Source organism: Pan paniscus, chromosome 14, assembly GCF_029289425.2.
Source record: "Pan paniscus chromosome 14, NHGRI_mPanPan1-v2.0_pri, whole genome shotgun sequence".
Lineage (NCBI taxonomy): Eukaryota > Metazoa > Chordata > Mammalia > Primates > Hominidae > Pan > Pan paniscus.
In genome coordinates, this window is record NC_073263.2 from 41,431,176 (window position 1) to 41,453,635 (window position 22,460).

Here is a 22,460-nt window from a genome sequence, read left to right on the forward strand (position 1 = left end):
AAATTCAAAATCATTATGCTGAGTGATAAAAGCCAGACAGAAAAGTATATATGTTGTATGACTCCATTTATATAAAATTCTAGAAAATCCGAATAAATCTACAAAGCAGATTAATGATTCCTAGGCAATGGAGGAACCAGGAAACATTACAAAGAGGCACAAGTAAGCTTTTTGGGGAGATAAATTTATTTGATCAGTATTTTGATTATAGTAATGTTTCCTGGTTATATACATATGTAAAAACATCAAATTATACATTCTAAATATGTGCAGTGTATTGCATGTCAGTTATACCTAATAATACTGTTTTTAAAAATTAGAATTACATATATTATAATATTAATAGTGTCTATTTAGGCTTATGGACAATTTTGGTTTTATCTTTTGTGTTTTTCAATGTTTTCCAAGTTTTTATGTTGATTATGTTTTATATTTGTAATAGGAACAAAAAGTTATACTTCTTATGTTTTGAAAAACCATACTGCAAAGTAATAACAGCCATACTGGAAGCAAAGAACTGACACGCACAGAAAGGAGCAATATGATTGGTGACATACCTCAAGGTAGTGTGGCTGGTCAATAGATCACAATTTAATATCCAAAGTTCAACTTGCAGCTCAGCTTCCTAAAGTGCTTATGTATTAGGCATTGCTAAATTATAATTTGCTGAAGGCACCTTTGTTAGGCTTAGTATAGCTAGTCATATTTATGACAATGACAACCACAAACATAAAATAAAACCAAGGAATGAACTTTTGTTATGAGCACATCTCAAAAGAACCAAGAATTTTCAGGTCCTATAAAATGAGTCCAAATTTCTTAAACATAAAGCATGAACTTATTTTTGTGGGTCAGGTCATAGAAAAAGCGGTTAGAACTTATAATAGATGTATTCTTTATTTTAATAAAAGTTGCATTTAAACATGAGGTTTTTATTAGCTATTTTTAAAATTACAAATGTAGTACATGCTTACTATAATTTTAAAAATTCAAAAATACAAAAAGAAAAATATATAAATGGTCTTTTTCAAGCACCACTCCTAAGCCAATGCCCTACAAGGAAGTCAAAGTTAAGAGCCTGCAGTGCTCCTCCCACACTTCTCTCTAAACACAGACAGACATGTAATAGACCTATAAAGGTGCTTCAAATTGTTCGAGGTTTTTTTTTTTTTAACAATAGTGGTATCATATCTTATATGCCACTTTGAAATCTGTACTATTTTGCTTAACTATAACACTCTCTAGGTACAAAGATGTAAGTCTAATTTATTCTTTTTTAATAGCCACAGAAGATTCCATAATGTGGGTATACAATAATTTATTCAACGGCTCCTCCACTGATAGACTCAGGTTGCTTCTACTTTCTGTCTCTACCACAAACACCAAAATGCTGTAATACATAATATGTACATTTATCCTTTTTTAGGTACTGATTTTTTTCATAATGGATAGAACATAAAAAAGAAATGTCAGAAGATGTACTTTTTATTTTAATCGCTACTCCAATATTACTTTCTAAAGAAGTCATATGAACTCATACTTCTCTCAGCAATGTATGAAAATGCCATTTCCCTGAAACTATATAGGTATTGGACATTATGATATTTTTTAATTTTGGCCCAAGTGATGTATGAAAGTTTGCTATCTTGCTATATAATTTCCATCTCTCTAGCTATTAAGCAGGGTTAGAACACATGTTCACATGTTTATTGTTCATTTGAATTTCCTCTTTTATGTTGTGCCCGTTTAAATCCTTCATTTATTTTCTATTGGATCACATGGTTTTTCTCATCAATTTACATGAGATACTTGTATATTAAGTGTGTTATTTCTCTATCATTTGTTTTATATAGGCATTAAAAATGTGATTTTTAAGTTAAGGGTTTACTATTTGAATTCATTTTCTCATTTAAACAATGTCTTTAATGGTGACTAAATTGCCACATGGATCCACAGAAGCCTATTTAGCACATTACATAGCTCGAAAATTGTACATCTGGGAGTAGAGGGCGTTGGGGAGATGTTGGTTGAAGGATACAAAATTTCAGCTAGGAGAAATAACTTCAGAAGATCTATTGTACAATATAGTGACTATAGTTATTAACAATGTATTGCATACTTGAAAATGGCTAAGAGAATAGATTTTAAATGTTCTCACCACAAAAAAGATAACTATGTGAGGTAACAGACATGTTAATTAGCTTGATTTAGCCCTTCCATAATATATACATATATCAAAACATTTTGTACACCATAAATACAGTCATGCACCACATGATGACGTTCCAGGCAATGATGGATTGCATATTAGATGATGGTCCTATAAGATTATACTGGAATTGAAGCATTCCTATCACCTAGTGATGTCATAGTGTCATAACACTGTAGTTAATGCATTACCTTTTCAATGTTTCAATACACAAACACTTACCATTGTGTAACAATTGTGTTACAACTATCTACAGTATTCAGTACAGTAACATGCTGTATAGGTTTGTACCCTAGGAACAATAGGCTGTACCATATAGCCTAGGTGTTTAGTAGGCTATACCAGCAGTCACCAACCTTTTTGATACCAGGGAAGATAATTTTTCCATAGACTGGGGGGAGGGGAATGGTTTCAAGATGATTCAAATGCATTACATTTATTGTGCACTTTATTTCTCTTATTATTACATTGCAATATATAATTAAATAATTATACAACTCACCATAATGTAGAATCAGTGGGAGCTCTGAGCTTGTTTTCTTGCAACTAGACAGTCCCATCTGGGGGTGATGGGAGACAGTGAGAGATCGTCAGGCATTAGGTTCTCATAAGGAGCACACAACCTAGATCCATTGTATGCACAGTTCCCAGTAGGGTTTGTCCTCCTATAAGAATCTAATGTCACCACTGATCTGACAGGAGGCGGATCTCAGGTGGTAATGCAAGCAAGGTGGGGCAGCTGTAAATACAGATGAAGCTTTGCTCGCTTGCCTGCTGCTCACGTCCTGTTGTGCAGCCTTGTTTCTAATAGGCCACAGACCAGTACTGGACCCATCAGTTATACCATGTAGGTTTGTGTAAGTACACACTGTGATGTTACAAGGATCAACGAAATCACTTAATGATGCATTTCTCAGAAGACAACCCTGTCATTAAACAACACATAACTGTATATACAGTTTTTGTCAATTAAAAAATAAATTAATTTTTAAAATTATACATCTGCAATGAAAGTTGCAGAAAGCAACAAGAGGAATTAAGCAGAAAATAAAAAGTAATAAAATGCAGCCAACCATGGTAGCTCACGCCTGTAATCCCAGCACTTTGGGACAACGAGGTGGGCAGATCACCTGAGGTCATGAGTTTGAGATCAGCCTGGCCAACACGGTGAAACCCTGGCTCTACTAAAAATACAAAAATTAGCCAGACATGGTGGCACACGTCTGTAATCCCAGCTACTGGGGAGGCTGAGGCAGGAGAATCACTTGAACCTGGGAGGCAGAGGTTGCAGTGAGCCGAGATCGCCACTGCACTCCAGCCTGGGTGACAGGGTGAGACTTGGTCTCTTTCAAAAAAAAAAAAAGGTAATAAAATGCATCAAAAACATTGAATCCTTCTTGAATATGGTGCCTGGTGAAAAAGAAGATAAAAGAAAAAGTAGGCACACTGGATAAAGATTGCTATAGAGACTCTACAGGATACTTCAGAACACGTTCAAGGGCTTTAAACGTTGATGAGCCTCTTCCTTTTAAGGACTCTATTCTTAAAAATACATCTAGGCCAGGAGCAGTGGCTCACTCCTGCAATCCCAACACTTTGGGAGGCCAAGGCAGGCAGATCATGAGGTCAGGAGTTTGAGACCAGCCTGGCCAACATGGTAAAACCCCGTCTCTACTAAAAATACAAAAATTAGCCAGGCGTAGTGGCACGCGCCTGTAGTCCCAGCTACTCAGGAGGCTGAGGCAGGAGGATCGCTTGAACCCAGGAAGCAGAGGTTGCAGTGAGCCAAGACTGCGCCACTGCACTCCAGCCTGAGTGACAGAGTGAGACTGCGTCTCAAAAAAAAAAAAAAAAATACATCTAAAGAAATCTCAAAGGTAATCCTTTTCTCAAAGAAAATTCTTTCATAATGAAAGGCAATTAATCCAACTATTGAAAATAAGGCAGATCTTCAGTAGTGGCAGCCCTGCATCTTTGATTTTTTTCCCAAGCTCTAACTCTATTAAGTAAGGGACTCTTAGGTAACACTTTCCCAGTGAAGTTTTGTGTAATTTTTGTCACTAATTCACTAAAATTGACAAATAGCTGCAATGATGTTCTATATTATCTATATTTACACAAAAATCAGTTTTTCCATGCTATCATTTATGACACTGATGAATTTCTCAAACCTCAAAATTATTTACAAATTAAAGGAAAAAATTCTCTCCTCCTGTGGATTTTATGTCAAAACTCACCATTTAAAAGCACAATGTTGTAATTCTTACATAAATCTTTGTGGGCCCTAATTGCTTGGATAAGAGTTCAGTGTGTCCAGTAAACCTTAAATGGCCTCATGTATAATTGGTCTACCAACTGCAAGAAGATTATGTAAGCAAGCAGAAATATAACTCTGAGGTCAGGTTGAAAGTTATCTATTGAAAACTTGCTATGCTGGAGCACAACCTCGTAAGGCAAACCCTGGAAGAAATACCATTTTTGATACACTATAGTTTAACTTCAAGCACAAAAGCATGAAATAATCCCTTTTTGAAAACTGCCAAATTCATCTAAGCCTTAAGATTCCGTTTTCACATAGAAAAGTAAAAAAGCATTTATCCACTTCAACACTTACAGGTGAGAGACTTAGGACTAAGATGATAAATGGAAGTTATAAAGATCAAGGCAGGAGGTAACAAGACCTAGATCATAAAAAAAAAAACTGAAGAGTAATCCAACTCTCAGGTCTATGATGTGCCAGATGCTAGATGCTGCAGTGGGGAAGATGTCCTGCTGTGCCCAATGCTGTGAAGACAGAAGCAATTCAAAAGAGAAGTTGACAGCTGCCTGTAGACTATACATATTGATTATTTCAGGTGGTCAATGAATTAAGAAATTTTACTTTGATGAGATAATACTGCTTTTGTGTAGTTTTGCATTGAAGTTTAGATTTCCAGCTAAGAATATTTCTAGTCTTAAGCATCAGCCACTTAGCAGGATTTCTACCATTCTATTAAATTTTAAATATGAATATCAGTTCATATTTCAACATTGTGATTTTTATTATTTCTTCATTACTGTAAGATAATAGTGATTCTCAGTGCTCTAAACAATAAATTTGATAAAGATAGAAATAAAATAGCACTGTCATGCCTCAAGTAATTCAGTATTTTTCAATAATCTTTCACACTTTTAAATTCCAAAAGAATTTTCTAACACACTGTTCTTCTCATTCCAGGACTTATTCTCAGGAAAATCAAGAGTAGCTAGTAAATAGCTAGAGACATAGTGGCAGATTGTAAAAGGAAAACCAAACTGAAGTCAGGAAATCTGGGCTTTGCTACTAATTAATCAGTCTTCTGACCTCCTTCTCTGGTCCTACTTTCCTGGCTATGAACTGAAAGTTTCAGAGAGGATAATAATTGCTGAAGTCCCTTTCTTCAACATCTATCATTTTATGTTTCACTTGAAAAGTGAAAGTCTATCATTTTATGTTTCACTTGAAAATATTAAATAACTAAAAAGCAATAATCTTTTTAGAATTAGGTAAATCAAAGCATAAATACAGGAAGAAAAGTAAGAGGGTATCAAACTTCAACAAAACACCATTGCCAAAGTACTTTAAAATACTTTTTAAACTTCAAAACAGAAAAAAAAAAAGTCCATCAAAATTCTCTCATAATCCAAAGCCATAATCTCTAATCAATCAAGCAACAGCCACAGTGAAGCCAAAGAACTATAATTCACTCATTTTGGAAACAGTCCCTGAGAGAGGAAGAAAAAGTTCAACAAATACAATATTTGAAAACAATACAGTAAATGAATGCACAAAAACATGTTGTATTATGCAAGACAATTTATCTGTCTAATCAATATGTAGCAACCACATAATGCATATGTGGCTAAAGATTTTAGTTGATGTAGCTCAGTCACTTCTCTTATTTCAAGTTCATCAAGCCCTTAGCCGAATTTTTCTTACAAATGGACACAGTTGCTCATAAGATTAGTAGAAACAATGCAACAATTTACTACTGGATAAAATATATGGTACCATCATCATCTTGATGTACAAAGGTTAATAGATGAGGAATACTTATATTGTGATTATGGTAGGAATAATGATGAATGAATAGCAAGAAAAGAAAATGTAAATTGGGTCTACAGGCTATCCAAATGCTTTCAATATTAACTCTTCAGGTAAATTTCAAAGAGCAAGCTACTAATAAAAAATAAACAAAAAGTTTTGATTACCTAGAGGATGAATGAAAACTATAATAAAAGTATGTAAACAAGAAAATGTGGTGATTTTTGGAGGTTTTTTGATGACTTGCTCTCAGCCAGTCACTGTATTGCCCCTCAGTCATTTGCAAAATACTAAAATACATTCACTCAAAGCCTATGCTTTTAAAGTGTGTATTATTGCTACAATCTATTAAATCCTTAAAGCTAATATAGATAATACAGTGAATTCTCTCACTTAAGATTCCCAATATAATTAAGCATTTGTGACTATGACAAGTACTTCAGCTGACCCCAGATATAATACAGCACCTTAGAAGCTAAAAGAAGGAATGACTAATGCTATCCTCTGTTGAACACTATCAGGCAATGACAATGCTTCACGTCTAGGTGAGACTGAAAATGCCAACATTCTTGCTACACTGCAAACACAGTATATTTGATCTCTGAAGGAAATTGAAGCTTATTTGAAAAGCCTACAGCCATTTGTAATCCTGCAAACAACCTAAATTAAAAAATCAAATTTAGATGAAATGTATACAGAATTTATTTATTAAGAACAAGACTAAATGAAGACTAAAATATTTTTGCATATCTCTTAAGCATAATCATAGCAGCCCCTAGTAATCCCCATACTCAACAGTGTCACAGGCATGGAATAATGGAAAACGAAAAGGAACAAGAATCAGGAGACTGGAAGAATGGTTGTGTGGACAACCACATTTATTGAGCACTAAGCACCAGGCAGTATCCTACACATTTCACATATGCTATTTGATTTAATCATTATAATATATCTGTGAAGTTGAAACAATCACCCCTATACAGCCAAGGAGGCTCAGAGCAGTGAAATAACCTGCAGAAACTGGCACTGCTAGAAAGTAGTATAGCCAAAATTTTAAACATAATTTCCACCCCAGCAATCATTTTCCTACAGAACTCAAATTACATAAAAGTTTTCCTATTGTCTGTCAAGATTGGATATTATCCCTTGCCTCTCAAGTTTATTGTAAAACATTAGCTACACTCATAATAAGAGAAGACCCAGAAAGCAGGAAAAGTGCCCTTTTCCCCCCAATTATCATGTGCCCATGGCATGTAAGTTATTATACATCTATTTTGTTAATTTTTCTCCAGACAAGTATAACAACTTGGTGAAGAATTTATGTCATTAGTCTTACCTCTGGAAAAGAAAACCTATTAAAATAACACACTTAGGCATAACCATTAAATAATGAATATTGAAAATAAATATTCCCAACTCCCACTTCTAGTTAGCATGAAATGAGTTGCAAGAGAATTTTATTTCCAAACTAACAACCAGAATAAACCAGCTAATCTATAAAAATCAGTTTCCTAAAACTCATCACACAGCTAAGAAAACAAAGAAGCCTACATGAACTAAATTCTAGAAAAGACTGAGCCTTTTCAAGGAAAGAATAGACCCGCAGCTAACTTTCACCCCTGGTAGAATGGCAGGAGGAGAAACAATCTGCATAGATGTGTCAGGAGAAACAAACTGAACTTTCGGCAAACTTATAATGGCCACGCATGGGCAGACATAATGTACTGAGAAGTCCTAGCCACAGAGAAAACCTGCATCCACCCACCTACTCCTTCCCAACAGTCCTTACAAGTACACACGGATGTACACTACAGACCAAATACAGGGCAGGAGCTGAGACATATTCCTCCTGAAGCATGCTGGACCTTTCCCTAGTGCAAGGCAACATCCCACTAAAAGGCCAGTGGTAGGAGAGAAGAGGTGACAGAGATTCCTCCTAGGCACTCCAGGTCTTTATCCAGTGCAAGACAGCAGTTCCTTAAGGATGGTACTGGGGCCAGATAGCTGAGATAAATCCCTCAGAAGCACTCTCCACCTTCACTGAAGTGGCCTCTGGAGGCTGAGGGCAGTACAAGACAAGAGACAGCTGAGTTGCAGCAAGCAGAATACAAGACTGAATAGCAAAGAGAATTCCCCAGCATTACAAAAATCTGGCAGCTATACAGCAAAGAGATTTTCACAGACCTCTTTGGCCCCAGGTTTGCCATAGTTTGTGAAGCTGGCGTTAGAAGAGGAACTAAAATAAAAATAAATAAAAATTAATGCTTGGAAATCAATGAAATAACAAATGGACAAGCAAGAGAAAAAAATCAATAGTCAAAAGCTGTTTCCTTGAAAAGTTATTAGCACTGATAAACCCATAGTAAGACTAATTAAAAAGAAAAGGAAAAAACACAAATACAAATTTCCAGTATCAGGAACAAAATAGAGAATTATCACTATAGATTCTACAGATATCACTAATCACTACAGATTCTCAGATATTTAACTAATAAAGGCTATATTATGAAAAAATGGTGCTGATGAATTTAGAAGCAGAGATGTAATAGACCTATCCTTTTAAAACAAAGCAGAATTATGAAATTCTTAGGAAAAAAACACAGAATGTCTTTACAGTCTTGGTGTAGGCCAAGATTTCTGACACAATGAGCACTAACTTTAAAAAATAAATAATCAATAAATTATGTGTAATCAAACTTTCTGCCAGCCAAAAGATATCAATGAGAAAATGACTAAGCAAATAGATTAAGAAAAAGTATTCATAATACTTATACATGACAAAGTACTTGGATCCATAATACATAAAAAACTTTTGCAACTCAATAATAAAAAGGCAGACAACTCAATTTTTTTAGTGGGCAACTGACTTTAATATATACTTCACAAAAGTAGAAATACAAATGGCCAATAAACACAGAAAAATATCTTGAACATCACTGTTCATCAGAGAAATGCAAACTTAAACCACAGTGAGGCTGGGTGCAGTGGCTCATGCCCGTAATACCAGCACTTTGGAGGCCAAGGCCGGTGGATCACCTGAGGTCAGGAGTTCAAGACCAGCCTGGGCCAACAGGGTAAAACCCTGTCTCTACTAAAAAATTACGAAAATTAGCTAGGCAATGTGGCGTGAGCCTGTAATCCCAGCTACTCGGGAGGCTGAGGTAGGAGAATCGCTTGAACCTGGGAGGCAGAGGCTGCAGTGAGCCAAGACTGAGCCATTGCACTCCAGCCTGGGTGACAGAGCAAGACTCTGTCTCAAAAAAAAAAAAAATAAATAATAATAATAATAAATAAATAAACCACAGTGAGAGGACAGGCATTACTGGAATAGAGTAAGGACCTCTGAAAATTCATTCCTTCTTAAAAAAACAGTAATAATGGCATAAATTGTCAAACTCAACTTCTTTAGAACTCTGGAAATCAAAAAGTTTTCAACAATCTCATGAGCATTTATGCAAGAAAAGGGGTTAATTCGCCCTAACCCCATCCCCATGTCCCTAGCTCTGTGATTGTTTTTCTTTTCTTTTTTCTTTTATTGAGACAGGGTCTCACTCTGCTGTTCAGGCAGGAGGCATGCAGTTGCACAATCATGGCTCACTGCAGCCTCAACCACAATAAAAAACAATATTTTATTTTTATTTTTTATAGAAACAGGGTTTTAGTGTCTCACTATGTTGCCCAAGCTGGTCTCGAACTCCTGGCCTCAAGCGATCATCCCACCTTAGCCTCCCAAAGTGCTAGGATTACAGGCATGAGCCCAATTGTTTTACAACAAACTGTCCATAATCATGGTGAAAACCAGCAGCCTGGAAGTCACTGAAGTGAACAGAACTATACAGAAGCTCCTCAAAAGCCTCATCCCCAGAAAATTATCCCTACTTGACCTGTCTGGCAGCTCCCTGAAATGCTCCATTTTTAGAATTTGTCTTTATTTGATGTACTCAGAGCTACTGTATGCAAACAGCAGTAACTCGGGGCATTTGTCAAAAAAAATCAACAACAATTGTTTAACATCACAGCTGCCTGAGGCAGCAAAACCAGTTGGAGCTAACAAGAGGACAACCAAAAAACTTTAAAGACAAAAACAAACACTGAAAATGAGATGTTTGCAGAAGGCTTTGAAAAGCTTCAGTGTATGCCTAAGAATTTGGAAGGCCATGCATATATATTCAGGAAAATCCTGAGAAGGGCCTCATGTCTCTCTCACCTTCCGCTAATCTTGAGGGTCCACACAAGCAGAAAGAAAAGGTTGAGACACAACTGTAAGCTACCTATGGAGCACTGAAGTCATGTCCAACTTGCACACACAGACTCTCAGCAAAAGCCAAGAAACTTATTGATTCAAGGCATTAAAGAAATCTCCGTTCAAACATTAGCTGACCACTAAGCTAACAAGGCATGACAAAGAACACAGACTTTAAAGAAATAGACTAGGAACATCACTAAAAAAAAAAAACAGCAACACAAGGAGCAACCACAAAGCCTGGGAAGGAGAGATTATACTATTTAAAATGTCTACTTTCAGTAACAACAAAATTATAAGAAATAAAGAAATAGGAGAGTATGGCTCATACATACAGAAAAAAGGAGTCAATAAAAACTATCTCTGAGTAAGCCAGACATTTGACTAACTAGAAAAACACTTTAAATCAGCTACCACAAATACATTCAAAGAATTAAAAGAAATCATGTCTAAAGAAGTATGACAACAATGTCTCATGAAACAGAGTACCAATAAAGAGAAATTATAAAACAAGATCCAAATAAAAATTCTGAACTTAAAAACTCTGATTAAATTAACCAGAGGGTCTCAACAACAGATGTGAGCAGGCAGAGGAAAGAATCAGCAAACTTGAAGATTAGTCAGTTGAGATGATCCAATCTAAGGAGCAGAAAGAAGAAATTATAAAGAAAAATGAACTGAGTCTCACAGACTTGTGGGGCACCATCAAATCTATCAAATATAATGGGAGTCCTCGAAGAAGAGAGAGAAAAGAGAATAAATAAATAATAATGAAAAATAATAGCCAAAATTTTGCCAACTTCGATGAAAAACATTAATTTCCACATCCCATCCAAGAAGCTCAACAAACTCAAAACAGGGTAAATTCAAAGAAATCTGCACTTAGACACATCCACAGTCAAACTATCAAAAAGCTGAAGAGAATCTTGATAGCAGAGAAAAACTGACATCATATAAAAAGGATCCTTGCTAAGATTGATAACTGACTTCTTTTCAAAAACTAGGAAGTCCACAAACAGTAAGAAGACATATTCAAAGTGCTGAAAAAAAAAAACCTGTCAACCAAGAATTCTATTTCCAGTAAAATTATCCTTCAAAATACAAAGGAGAAATGAAGACATTTCCAAATTGAAAAAAAAAAGTGATAATTCACCACTAGCAAACCTGCCATCTAGAAGATACTTACTAAAGGGCATCCTTCCTTTAAGCTGAAATGAAAGCACACTAGACAGTAACTCAAATCCATGTGAAGAAATAAAGATTATCAGTAAAGGGAACTACATAGATAAATAATAATGACAATGTAAGCCTATTTTTGTTTGTAACTCTTTTCTTCTACCTGATTTTAAAAACTTCATAAAGCAATAATTATAAAACTGTGCTGATAAACTTTTAATGTATAAAGATATAGTTTGTATGACAATAATAGCACTGAGGACCACGGAAGGGAACAGAGCTACATTGGAGTAGTTTACATACTATTGAAACTAAGTTACCATTAATCTAAACAAGATTGTTTTAGGTTAAAGTGTTAATTAGAATCCCTAGGATGACCACTAACAAAATAATTTAAAAAAAAAAAAAGAGTAGTAAAAGAAAAGTGGGCCAGAGTGGAAAGGACAGATTACAGAGGCATTTAGGGGGTAGAGTCAATGGAACCTTGGGTTAGATGAAAGTGACATATTCTCCCTCAAGAAGCTGACAAAGATTCTCTTCTTGACCAAACTTTAGTCAGGTTTCTAAACCTTTTCCTAGACACACCTGTGTACTTCCTTGTAAAATCCAGTTGTAGCAAAAGAACGCCATTAAAACAATTTATCCAGAACCCGCCCATCCTCATAATCTAATCACCCTTGATAGCTGATCAGAGTCCTCATCTTCCACAATCCCCCAGGTGATGTCTGATCACCCCAGCCTGTTGTCAGCAAGAATTTTGTTAGGTTGACTTAGCCAGAATCTCCCTTAACCCTGACATTTCCTCTTAACAATTTTCTATCCACCAACTCCCACACTGTTCCTTGGCTATAAACTACCACTTGCCCATGCTGCATTGGGGGTTGAGCCCAATCTTTCTCCCCCACTGCAAGACTCATAGTGACAGTCCTGAATAAAGTCTTCCTTACCCGGCTTTAACACATATCATTGATTTATTTTTTCTTTAACAGAGCACATAGTCTAGTGGAAGAATCTGAAGAGTGAACAAAAAGCTATTCTATATCATGACCAATGACTGGAACAAAGAATAGGAGAGGAGAGTGGCATGAGATGAGACTAAGATTAGATCAAGAAATTAATAGCTAAGGATGGACCTTTGTTCCCAAAATACTAAAAACTCATTTAAAGAATTTTGAGAAAAGAAGTGACATGATTTTGGGCAAATAATGACTGCAAGTCATTAGGGAAATACAAATCAGGACCACAATGAGATGTCACTTCACATGTCTGACTATGGCTGTAATAAAAAAGACAAACAATAACAAGTGTTAGTGAGGATGTGGAAAAACTAGAATCCTCACACATTGCTAGTTAGAATGTAACATGGTGTAGGTGATTTGAAAACCATATTGGTGGCCGGGCGCAGTGGCTCATGCCAGTAAACCCAGCATTTTGGGAGGCTGAGGTGGGCGGATCACATGAGGACAGGAGTTTGAGACCAGCCTGATCAATGTGGTGAAACCCCATCTCTACCAAAAAATACAAAAATTGCTGGGCATGGTAACCTGCACCTATAGTCCCAGCTGCTGGAGAGGCTGAGGACCTGGAGGTTGAACCTGGGAGGGGGAGGTTGCAGTGAGCCGACATTGCGCCACTGCACCCCAGCCTGGGCCACAAAGTGAGACCCTGTCTCAAAAAAAAAAACAAAAAAAACAAAAAAACCATTTTGGTAATTCCTTGAAATGTTAAACATAGAGTTACCATGTGACCTAGCAATTTATCTTCTAGGTAAAACCCAAGAAAGTTGAATATATGTCCATATAAAAACTTGTATATGGATGCTTGGAGTGGCAATATTCACAATAGTCCCAAAGTGGAAACAATCCAAATGTCCATCAACTGATGAAAGGATAAGCAAAATGTGGAATATCCACACAATGGAATATAATTTAGCCATAAAAAGCAATGAACTACAGCATCAATAAACCTTGAAAACATTATGCTAAGATAAGCAAGATACAATGGCTACATATTATATGATCCCATTTATATAAAATGTCCAAAATAGACAAATCTATAGAAACAGAAAGTATATTAGTAGTTGCTAAATGCTGGCAGGGTGGCGGGAGAGAGAGAAGAAAGAAAATGGGAAATAACTACTAATGAGTATAAAGTTTCTTCATGGAGCGATGAAAACGTTAGATAACAGTATGGTTGCACAACTCTGAATAAACTAAAATTACTGAATTGTACAATATGGAAAGGTGAACTTTATGGTATATGAATTATATCTCAATAAAACTGTTATAAACCAAAAACCATGATGAGTTACTTTTTCACACCTGGTAGACTAAAAAGACTATGCTGACAAGGATGTAGAACATCACTGTCGGTCAAAGGTAAAATGGTACAATTGTTTGGAGAATTGTTTGGCAGTGCGTTAAAAAGTTAAACAGGCATCTATAGTATGACATATCAACTCAACTCCTAGATTTTTACTCAAGAGAAGTAAAAACTGATAACTACAAGAATTGTACAGGAATGTTCACAGCAGGCTTCAAATGAAAGCCATCCAAATGTCTATCAATAGGAGAATGGATAAACAAACTGTGGTATGTTTATACAATGGAACATTATTCAGGAATTAAAAACAAACTGATAGGTACAGCAACATAGATGAATCTCAAATTAATGCTCTTCATGAGAAAAAAAAATACATACACACATATAACCATACCATGTGACTCTATTTATATATAGCTAAAGAACAAGCAAAACTAATCAACCATCATAAAAAAAAAAAAAAAAAAAAAAAAAGAACAGTGATTTCCAGGGCAGGGTAAAGGGGTAGGAACACAAGAAAACATTTGGGATGATTAATGTAATCTTGGTGGTTATACAGGTTTATAAAATTGTCAAAACCAACCAAAATAAATACTTAAGATCTGTGCATCTGTTCGCGATAGCAAAGACTTGGAACCAACCCAAATGCCCATCAATGATAGACTGGATAAAGAAAATGTGGCACCTATACACCATGGAATACTATGTAGCCATAAAAAATGATGAGTTCATGTCCTTTGCAGGGACATGGATGAAACTGGAAACCATCATTCTCAGAAAACTAACACAGGTACAGAAAACCAAACACTGTATGTTCTCACTCATAAGTGGGAGTTGAACAATGAGAACACATGGACACAGGGAGGGGAACAACACACACTGGGGCCTGTCAGGGGGTAGGGGGCTAGGGGAGGAATAGCATTAGGAGAAGTATCTAAGGTAGATGACCGGTTGATGGGTGCAGCAAACCACCATGGCACGTGTATACCTATGTAACAAACCTGTGTGTACTGCACATGTGTCCCAGAGCTTAAAGTATAATTAAAAAAAAAAAAGTTCTGTGCATTACATGTAAATCTTATTTCAGGTAAAAAAGAAACAGTAGGATGTGAGAAAAATAAATGTTTCTACTGAAATATTGATGGGTGAAGTAATAGGATGTCTGGGATAGGTTTTAAATACTCCAGAACAAAAATCAGTTAAAAGAAGATTGGCATAATATTGATAAATGTTGAAGCTGGATGATAAAATCATTAGGTTTATACTATTCTCTCTAGCTTTAAATAACTTTGAAAATTCCTATAATGAAAAGTTAAAAGTTATTCATTCATATATTAATAAATATTTCTTACTGTAGTTCTGTGGCACAAGTTCTGGATTCTTAGGAATTTTCAACTTGTAGGATACATCTCCAATATTAACTGTATCACCTAAAAAGAGATTTTAAAAACAGAATAATTATAAGAGACAAACGAGAAAACCATAGACTATGCAACAATGCTTGTCCTGACCTACAGAGAGGGATGTTACAGAAATGTACTATGCAGCTGTCTATATGTCAAGCACTATGCTCTAAAACTTCTATCCAAAGTATATATGTATAAAGGAGAAGTGAGGCATCAGTGCAATTCACATTTTAAATGCTATGTTAGCAAACAAACAAACAAAAACCATGATAAAATACATCAACAAGCTTTATTTCATGAATAGCAACATTAATATAGGCAAAAGCAATACAGAAGAATGCATTTTGTTTAAGATCATTCAAAGTATCCATAGAGTAAAATCTTTTTTTTTTTTTTTTTTTTTTGAGATGGAGTCTCACTCTGTCACCTGGGCTGGAGTGCAGTGGTGCAAGCTCAGCTCACTGCAAGCTCCGCCTCCCGGGTTCACGCCATTCTCCTGCCTCAGCCTCCAGAGTAGCTGGGATTACAGGCGCCTGCCACCATGCCCAGCTAGCTTTTTGTATTTTTAGTAGAGACGGGGTTTCACCATGTTAGCCAGGATGATCTCGATCTCCTGACCTCGTGATCTGCCTGCCTCGGCCTCCCAAAGTGCTGGGATTACAGGCATGAGTCACCACATTCAGCCTTTTTTTTTTTTTTTTCTTTTTTTAAGACGGACTCTTATTCTGCCACCCAGGCTGGAGTGCAGTGATGTGATCTTGGCTCACTGCAACTTCTGCCTCCTGGGTTCAAGTGATCCTCCTGCCTCAGCCTCCTGAGTAGCTGGGATTACAGGTATGTGCCACCACATCTGGCTAATTTTTGTATTTTTAGTAGAGATGAGGTTTCACCATGTTGGCCAGGCTGGTCTTGAACTCCTGACCTCAAGTGATCCGCCCACCTCGGCCTCCCAAAGTGCTGGGATTACAGGTGTGAGCCTCCACACCCAGCCCATAGAGTGTTATCTTTAACACAGATCCTCAACCTTTTTACATATCTTTGTACACCCACATTTTTACTGCATACAATTTCAAATTATCCAGCAACATATCCTCAAACTTCAATATTTCTAGGTGCATAAAAGGAATAAAGCCCCAGTGGCATAAATGCCAAGAAACGGCCAGGTGCAGTGGCTCACGCCTGCAATCCTAGCACTTTGGGAGGCCAAGGCAGGCGGATCACTTGAGGTCAGGAGTTAGAGACCAGCCTGACCAACATGGTAAAACCCCGTCTCTACTAAAAATACAAAAATTAGCTGGGCGTGGTGGTACGTGCCTGTAATCCCAGCTACTTGGGAGGCTGAGGCAGGAGAATCGCTTGAAGCCAGGAGGCGGAGGTTGCAGCAAGCCAAGATTACGCCACTGCACTCCAGCCTGGGCAACGGTGCGACACTCCATCTCAAATAAATAAAAAATAAAAGCCAAGAATTCCTACATGAAATGAGCAAAAGCAGGCAAAAGTTTTCAGTAAGTTCTACACAGTTCTATTTTTTAATGTAACCTTAATTTCCGAGTGATCTTCTAAAGCCGAGGACTAAACTGAATAATCTCTCCCTGCTGTGCTCTCTCTAACAGCAAAATAGGCATGGTGATACCATTTGCATCTAGAATTTCATTTGGAAAGGGCTCAGAGACACTCCAAAAAAGTAGTCGTGCAAAACTCATCTTTCAGCACTGCCAGTTTAAAGCTAGCAAGATATCTTGAACACTAAGACCTTAAATCATGGTACTAATAACAATAGCCAACATTTGTTGAATGCTTACTACCTTCTAGGTATTTTTTGCATTCTCAAAATAATCCTATGAGACAGAAACTTTACAAATGAGAAAATTTGTAAATCCATAACAGAGTTTTTAACAGACAAAGAAATTTATTACAGGTATGTGGTAAATTGAGAGAGGAAGATAAGGACTACACACAAAGCTAAATCCTTGCTAGGTCCAAAACTGGCAGCCAGAAAAAAGCAAGGCAAAAGATGATGAGGACCAAAATTCAAAAGCCTGCAAAGCTCCTCCATAACCCGTGCACCGCTCCCTTTTCCTCCCCTGTCCAATTAACTCTTTGTCTTCACGCAATCTATCACAGAGATTCTCAAAGCATCAACATCACCTGGGAACTTGTAAGTCATATAAATCTTCAGGCCCCACCCCAGACCTACTGAATTAGAAACCCTAAGGTCCAGCAATCGGTGTTACAATGAGCCCTCCAGATGATCTCTAATGCATGTTTGAGATCATTTGGTCGTTTAAGTTCTAACACCCTCAAAAAACAGGTGGTCAGCAGTGCCTCATATAGTACAATCTTAGTTACTGCCAGGTATTGGTTGACTGGTCATCTAGCCCTATTTTCCTTAATGCAGGAAAGAACCTATAAATTAGCTACTTTCTACAGTAGCTTTTCTTTTAAAAGATAAGCTTGCTTACAAATATAAGTGATATTATCTACTGGCTTTTATTACAGAGTAGTTTAAAGAATTATAGTTACAGTATTTTCAAATAAGATGTCTTTACAAATGTTATTTCACTTCCTGAAAAGACTGTAATTATTTGGCCTCCTGACAAAATGATACTGAGTAATTCATCTGAACATAAGAAAAACGTTTTCAGGCACAGGTTCTCATTACAAACATTCCCTGAGTGTTAGGGCTGACCGACATCATCCTTCTAATAAATAATCTAGAAAAAGGGCAGATTATACAAATTCATGGTAACTTGACAACTGGCTGTCCATTTTTTTTTAAAGTAAAATTCATACCTCACATTTCTGAAAGACAGTACATTCAAACTGAGTAACTGAGGAGAGTACAATAAGGGAACTATTTACAAAGGTATAGCAGAGTTTACGGAAACCAAAAAAGATGGTGCAGTATCCTAGGACTAGCAATAACAGAAAGTCATTACCGCCCCTAGGCCTGAAGGGGCAAGGGGAGAGAGCAAGCCGAGAGGGTCACTGTGTTAGGAAGCCTCCTTTTGGGGAACACAGCAAACCTATAATGGTGACCTGGCAGGGAGGGAGCTGGGAAATAAATATGAAGCAAAAACGGACAGAACTAAAAGTGGAAATAGAAAAATGCACAATCACATCTAGATATTAATAGCTTTAAGTAGCTCTCTTGGTAAATAATGGAAGAAGTAGGAAAAAATAAAGAAGGATACAGGATAAGGATAATTGCTTCTCAGCCTTCTGGCAAAGACCAAGTATAGACGTAAAGAAAGAGAAGATTGGAAAACATTATTAACCACTTGGCCTAAATGACATTTATGGAACACTACACCCAACAACAGAATGCATATTCTATTTATTATTTATTTAAGTATTACTGCAAGTATGTTTTTATTTTCTCAACCTATCAACTGAATATTGTATTTTATAAAGCACTTTTTAGTATTGTAATTGGTTCCTCATGATCAGAATGCATATCCTTTTTAAATGCACATGGAACATTCACCAAAATAGATTATAGGCTGGACCATAAAGCAAGTCTCAAGGAATTTAAAGATGAGACCAGGCACAATGGCTGGTGCCTATAATCCCAGCACTTTGGGAGGCCGAGGTGGGTGGATCACCTGAGGCCAGGAGTTTGAGACCAGCCAGACCAACATAGTGAAACCCCATCTCTACTAAAAATACAAAATTAGCTGAGCGTGGTGGCTGGCACATGCCTGTAATCCTAGCTACTTGGGAGACTGAAGCAGGAGAATTGCTTGAACCAGGGAGGCGGAGGTTGCAGTGAGCCGAGATAGCGCCATTGCACTCCAGCCTTGGCAACAAGAGTGAAACTCTGTGTCAAAAAAAATAAAAAAAGAAAATTAAAGGATGGAAGTCATACAGATTATGTTTTCTTACCACAGTGGAATTAAACTGGAAATCAGTAACAAAAAGGTAACTGGAAAATCCCCAAACATTTGGAAATCAAGCAACAGGCTTCTAAAAAAAATCCAAAAAATAAATCACAACGGAAATTGGACTCATTGGGAAACAGGGTGGTGATCAATGAGCCACATCTGCAATAGACAAAAGGGAAAAGTTATGACATTCATATGGACCAGGCATCTGCCATCTCTGCCTCAAACATTGATGTTCTTGGCCTTCTTCTGTTACTACACTACACTTTCCTCAGTCATTTAATCCATACCAATGTCCCAACTCTGACCTCTATACAACCTTTTTTTTTTTTTTTTTCAGTTAAGGGTACTCTTCAAACACCATATACAACACTAATTCTTTAAATGTCTATTTTGGCTCAGATCTCTCTCCTGAGTTTCATACCTGCCAGTAGCCTACTGGAGACTTTACCTAGATATTCCAGAGACAACTCAACAAACACACAGAAACAGAATTCTATATTGTCCATTGTGTGCGCCTAACCACCTCTAACCAGCTCCACCTCTTGTATTCCTATCTCAGTGACTAACACTTTATCTCCTCAGCCTAGAAGGCCTTCCACATCTCTCTCACACCACTTGCCCTCTACACAACTACTACTGAAATATCTTCATCTCCCCATTGAACCTTCCCTAACTTTTCCTCTAGCACAAACTGATCACTCCATTAGTCTTTCTGCTAGCACAGGATCTGATTTATGCTTCTGTAATGGAAATACAAATTCAAGGAGATAAGAGACATTTTCTAACAATTAAAGAAGAGCTTTTTATCTACTTCCAAAATAGAGATAGGATATTCTATTTCCACTTAAAAGATACACTCAGAATTTGTACTAAATTACTAGAATATTCTGTTTCCACTTAAAAGATACACTCAGAATTTGTAATATTTTTTCTTTTAAATGCCAATATTTACAACATACTGGAAATGTCATCCTTTGCAACTATTTAAACTTACCAGGAAAACTTTAGCTATTAACCTAAAAATGTTCAAAGGGATACATATTTTTAAAATCCTCCTAGCAGATAAATAAGAAAAATTTTTGAAGACTACTGTTTAGTCTACAGGACTCTTTTTTTCTTGGTGCAAGGCCTAACTTTTAATCATCATTTTATCCCCAATACCTGAAACCTACCAGATATTCAATAAATGTTTGACAAATGAATAATTATAATTTTAAATTTTTTCTTAAGTATTGTTTTTAAGCTGTAATGTTTTCTCCTTTGAAAACATCCCACCTACTAATGTGCTTATAAGTCAAGCCATTTGTAATGATTTAAGTGAGGTAGTTTACTCTCTAAAGGGGAATAAGAATACTTATAAGACAACAGGTAACATAATTTAGGCAAAAGAAGCAAATGTATGCCTTTCTTCATGTAAACTGTGGGTTTACTTGAACTAGACTCAAATACTATTGAAGTGTCTAAAGTGCCTGAACCTTGCTGGATTTCTGATTGGTTCAGTTCACAGGGGCTCCTGTTAAGAAGTACACTACAGTCTCTATTATTCTCCTGAGATTCTTCAAGATAGCCCTTCTGGTGCACCATATCCTCTCAAGTCTTAAATGTTTGTATGCAGCCATTCATCGAGCATTCAATGGTCTCACTTTGACCAGAACAGCAAGAACATAAAGAATTATTCAACTGATATGACATCATGGCTTGTAAATTCCATAGTGAGACCAAGTAAGTCCATTAAGTTGGTGACAGAGAGTGGCAACAACGCCCAAAGTTTCAGTGAATCTGTCAAAATTGAGAAGCTAACCAAAGGGGCAAATTGTTAAATTCAACCAAATTTGGTCTAAGGATGCCTCCGTACTTGGAGTCCTTATGTAATGAATTGCAACATAACTTTGTATGTAAATTAACTGAAACCGGAACTTAGGAGTATACTTTGGTAACAAATAGATGAGTCTTAGCCAATCTGAGCAGCTGAGCTTGGGTCAACCACAGGCTGCCAACTGATGAGACCGTGTTCAAGTAAGGCAAACACTGAGTTATAGCCAAGTAAGCTGTTTCCGTACCTGACTTCCATTTTCTGTCCATAAATGCTGCCTGCTCACGTTTCAGAATGGAGCTCTCTGAGCTTATTCTGGTTCTGAGGACTGCCCAATTCACAAATTGTTCTGTGCTTAAATTCTGTTAAGTTTAGTGAGTCTAAAGTTTCTAACAGTAGCTTTGACAAAGAAGTTGGTTTCATGAGGGTTTTTCAACAGCGGCACTATGAACATTTTGGGCCAGATAATTTTTTGTTGTGAGGGGCTGTCCTGTGTGTCATGGACTGTTTAGCAGCATCACTGGCCTCTACCCGCTAGATGCCAGTAGCACCCCTCCCTCCTGGTTCTGATAACCAAAAACAAACATCTCCAGACATTGCCAAATGTCCCCTGAGGGGGATAAATCACCTTGGGTTGAGAACTACTGGGTTAGTGTCATCATTTTTATATATACTAAACTTAGACCCAAGAGAAAACTAAATATATCAGCAATTCCCACACTAGTCTATGTGCCCCTAATGCAGATCTGCCTAGTGATTTATAAGCTTACCATTGTTCTGAGCCTTTTTGTTAAATTCTTGAATACACAATGGGGTCAGAATATCCTCAGGGTCAAAATAACCTGCTGCAGGTTTAAAGTAGTTAATAATTTCCCCAAGGTTCAATACCTGATAAATACAAAACTTAGACCAAAACCACAGTATAGTTCTTTCCTCTTTACACTGTATTTCTCAGTTGAAGCCACAGTTCTATATTTCCCCTCCTCAAAGTTATTTCTATCTAATCCTATTGTAGCCCAAGGATATAATCTTAAAATAACAAAAATTCATGTAGATGGATGTTTATTGCATTGTTTATATATTTTAGACAACATGAATGTGCAAGAATGAGACAGTAAAATAAATTATATGGACAAACATATAAACTTAATAATTACTTTAAACAATCATGTACAATGATATTTATTACCATGTTAATATGTTCACAATAATGGATGTAATAATTATAAAACATACATGATCCCATTTCTTTAAAAAAAAGTATCTGTATAAATATAACATATCATCCAGGCACAGTGGCTCAAATCTGTAATCCCAGCACTTTGGGAGGCAAAGATGGGC

The 22,460-nt window shown here is 36.6% G+C and overlaps 1 protein-coding gene across 1 annotated transcript in view; it reads right to left on the reverse strand.

Moving 5' to 3' along the window:
* The window catches only part of VWA8 (von Willebrand factor A domain containing 8), a 393,066-nt gene that overhangs the window by 366,041 nt on the left and 4,565 nt on the right, over positions 1-22,460 (reverse strand). The window contains exon 2 of the mRNA XM_003806896.6: positions 15,366-15,443. Within this exon, the coding sequence (XP_003806944.2) occupies positions 15,366-15,443 (78 nt within the window). The remainder of the gene's footprint in view (positions 1-15,365; positions 15,444-22,460) is intronic.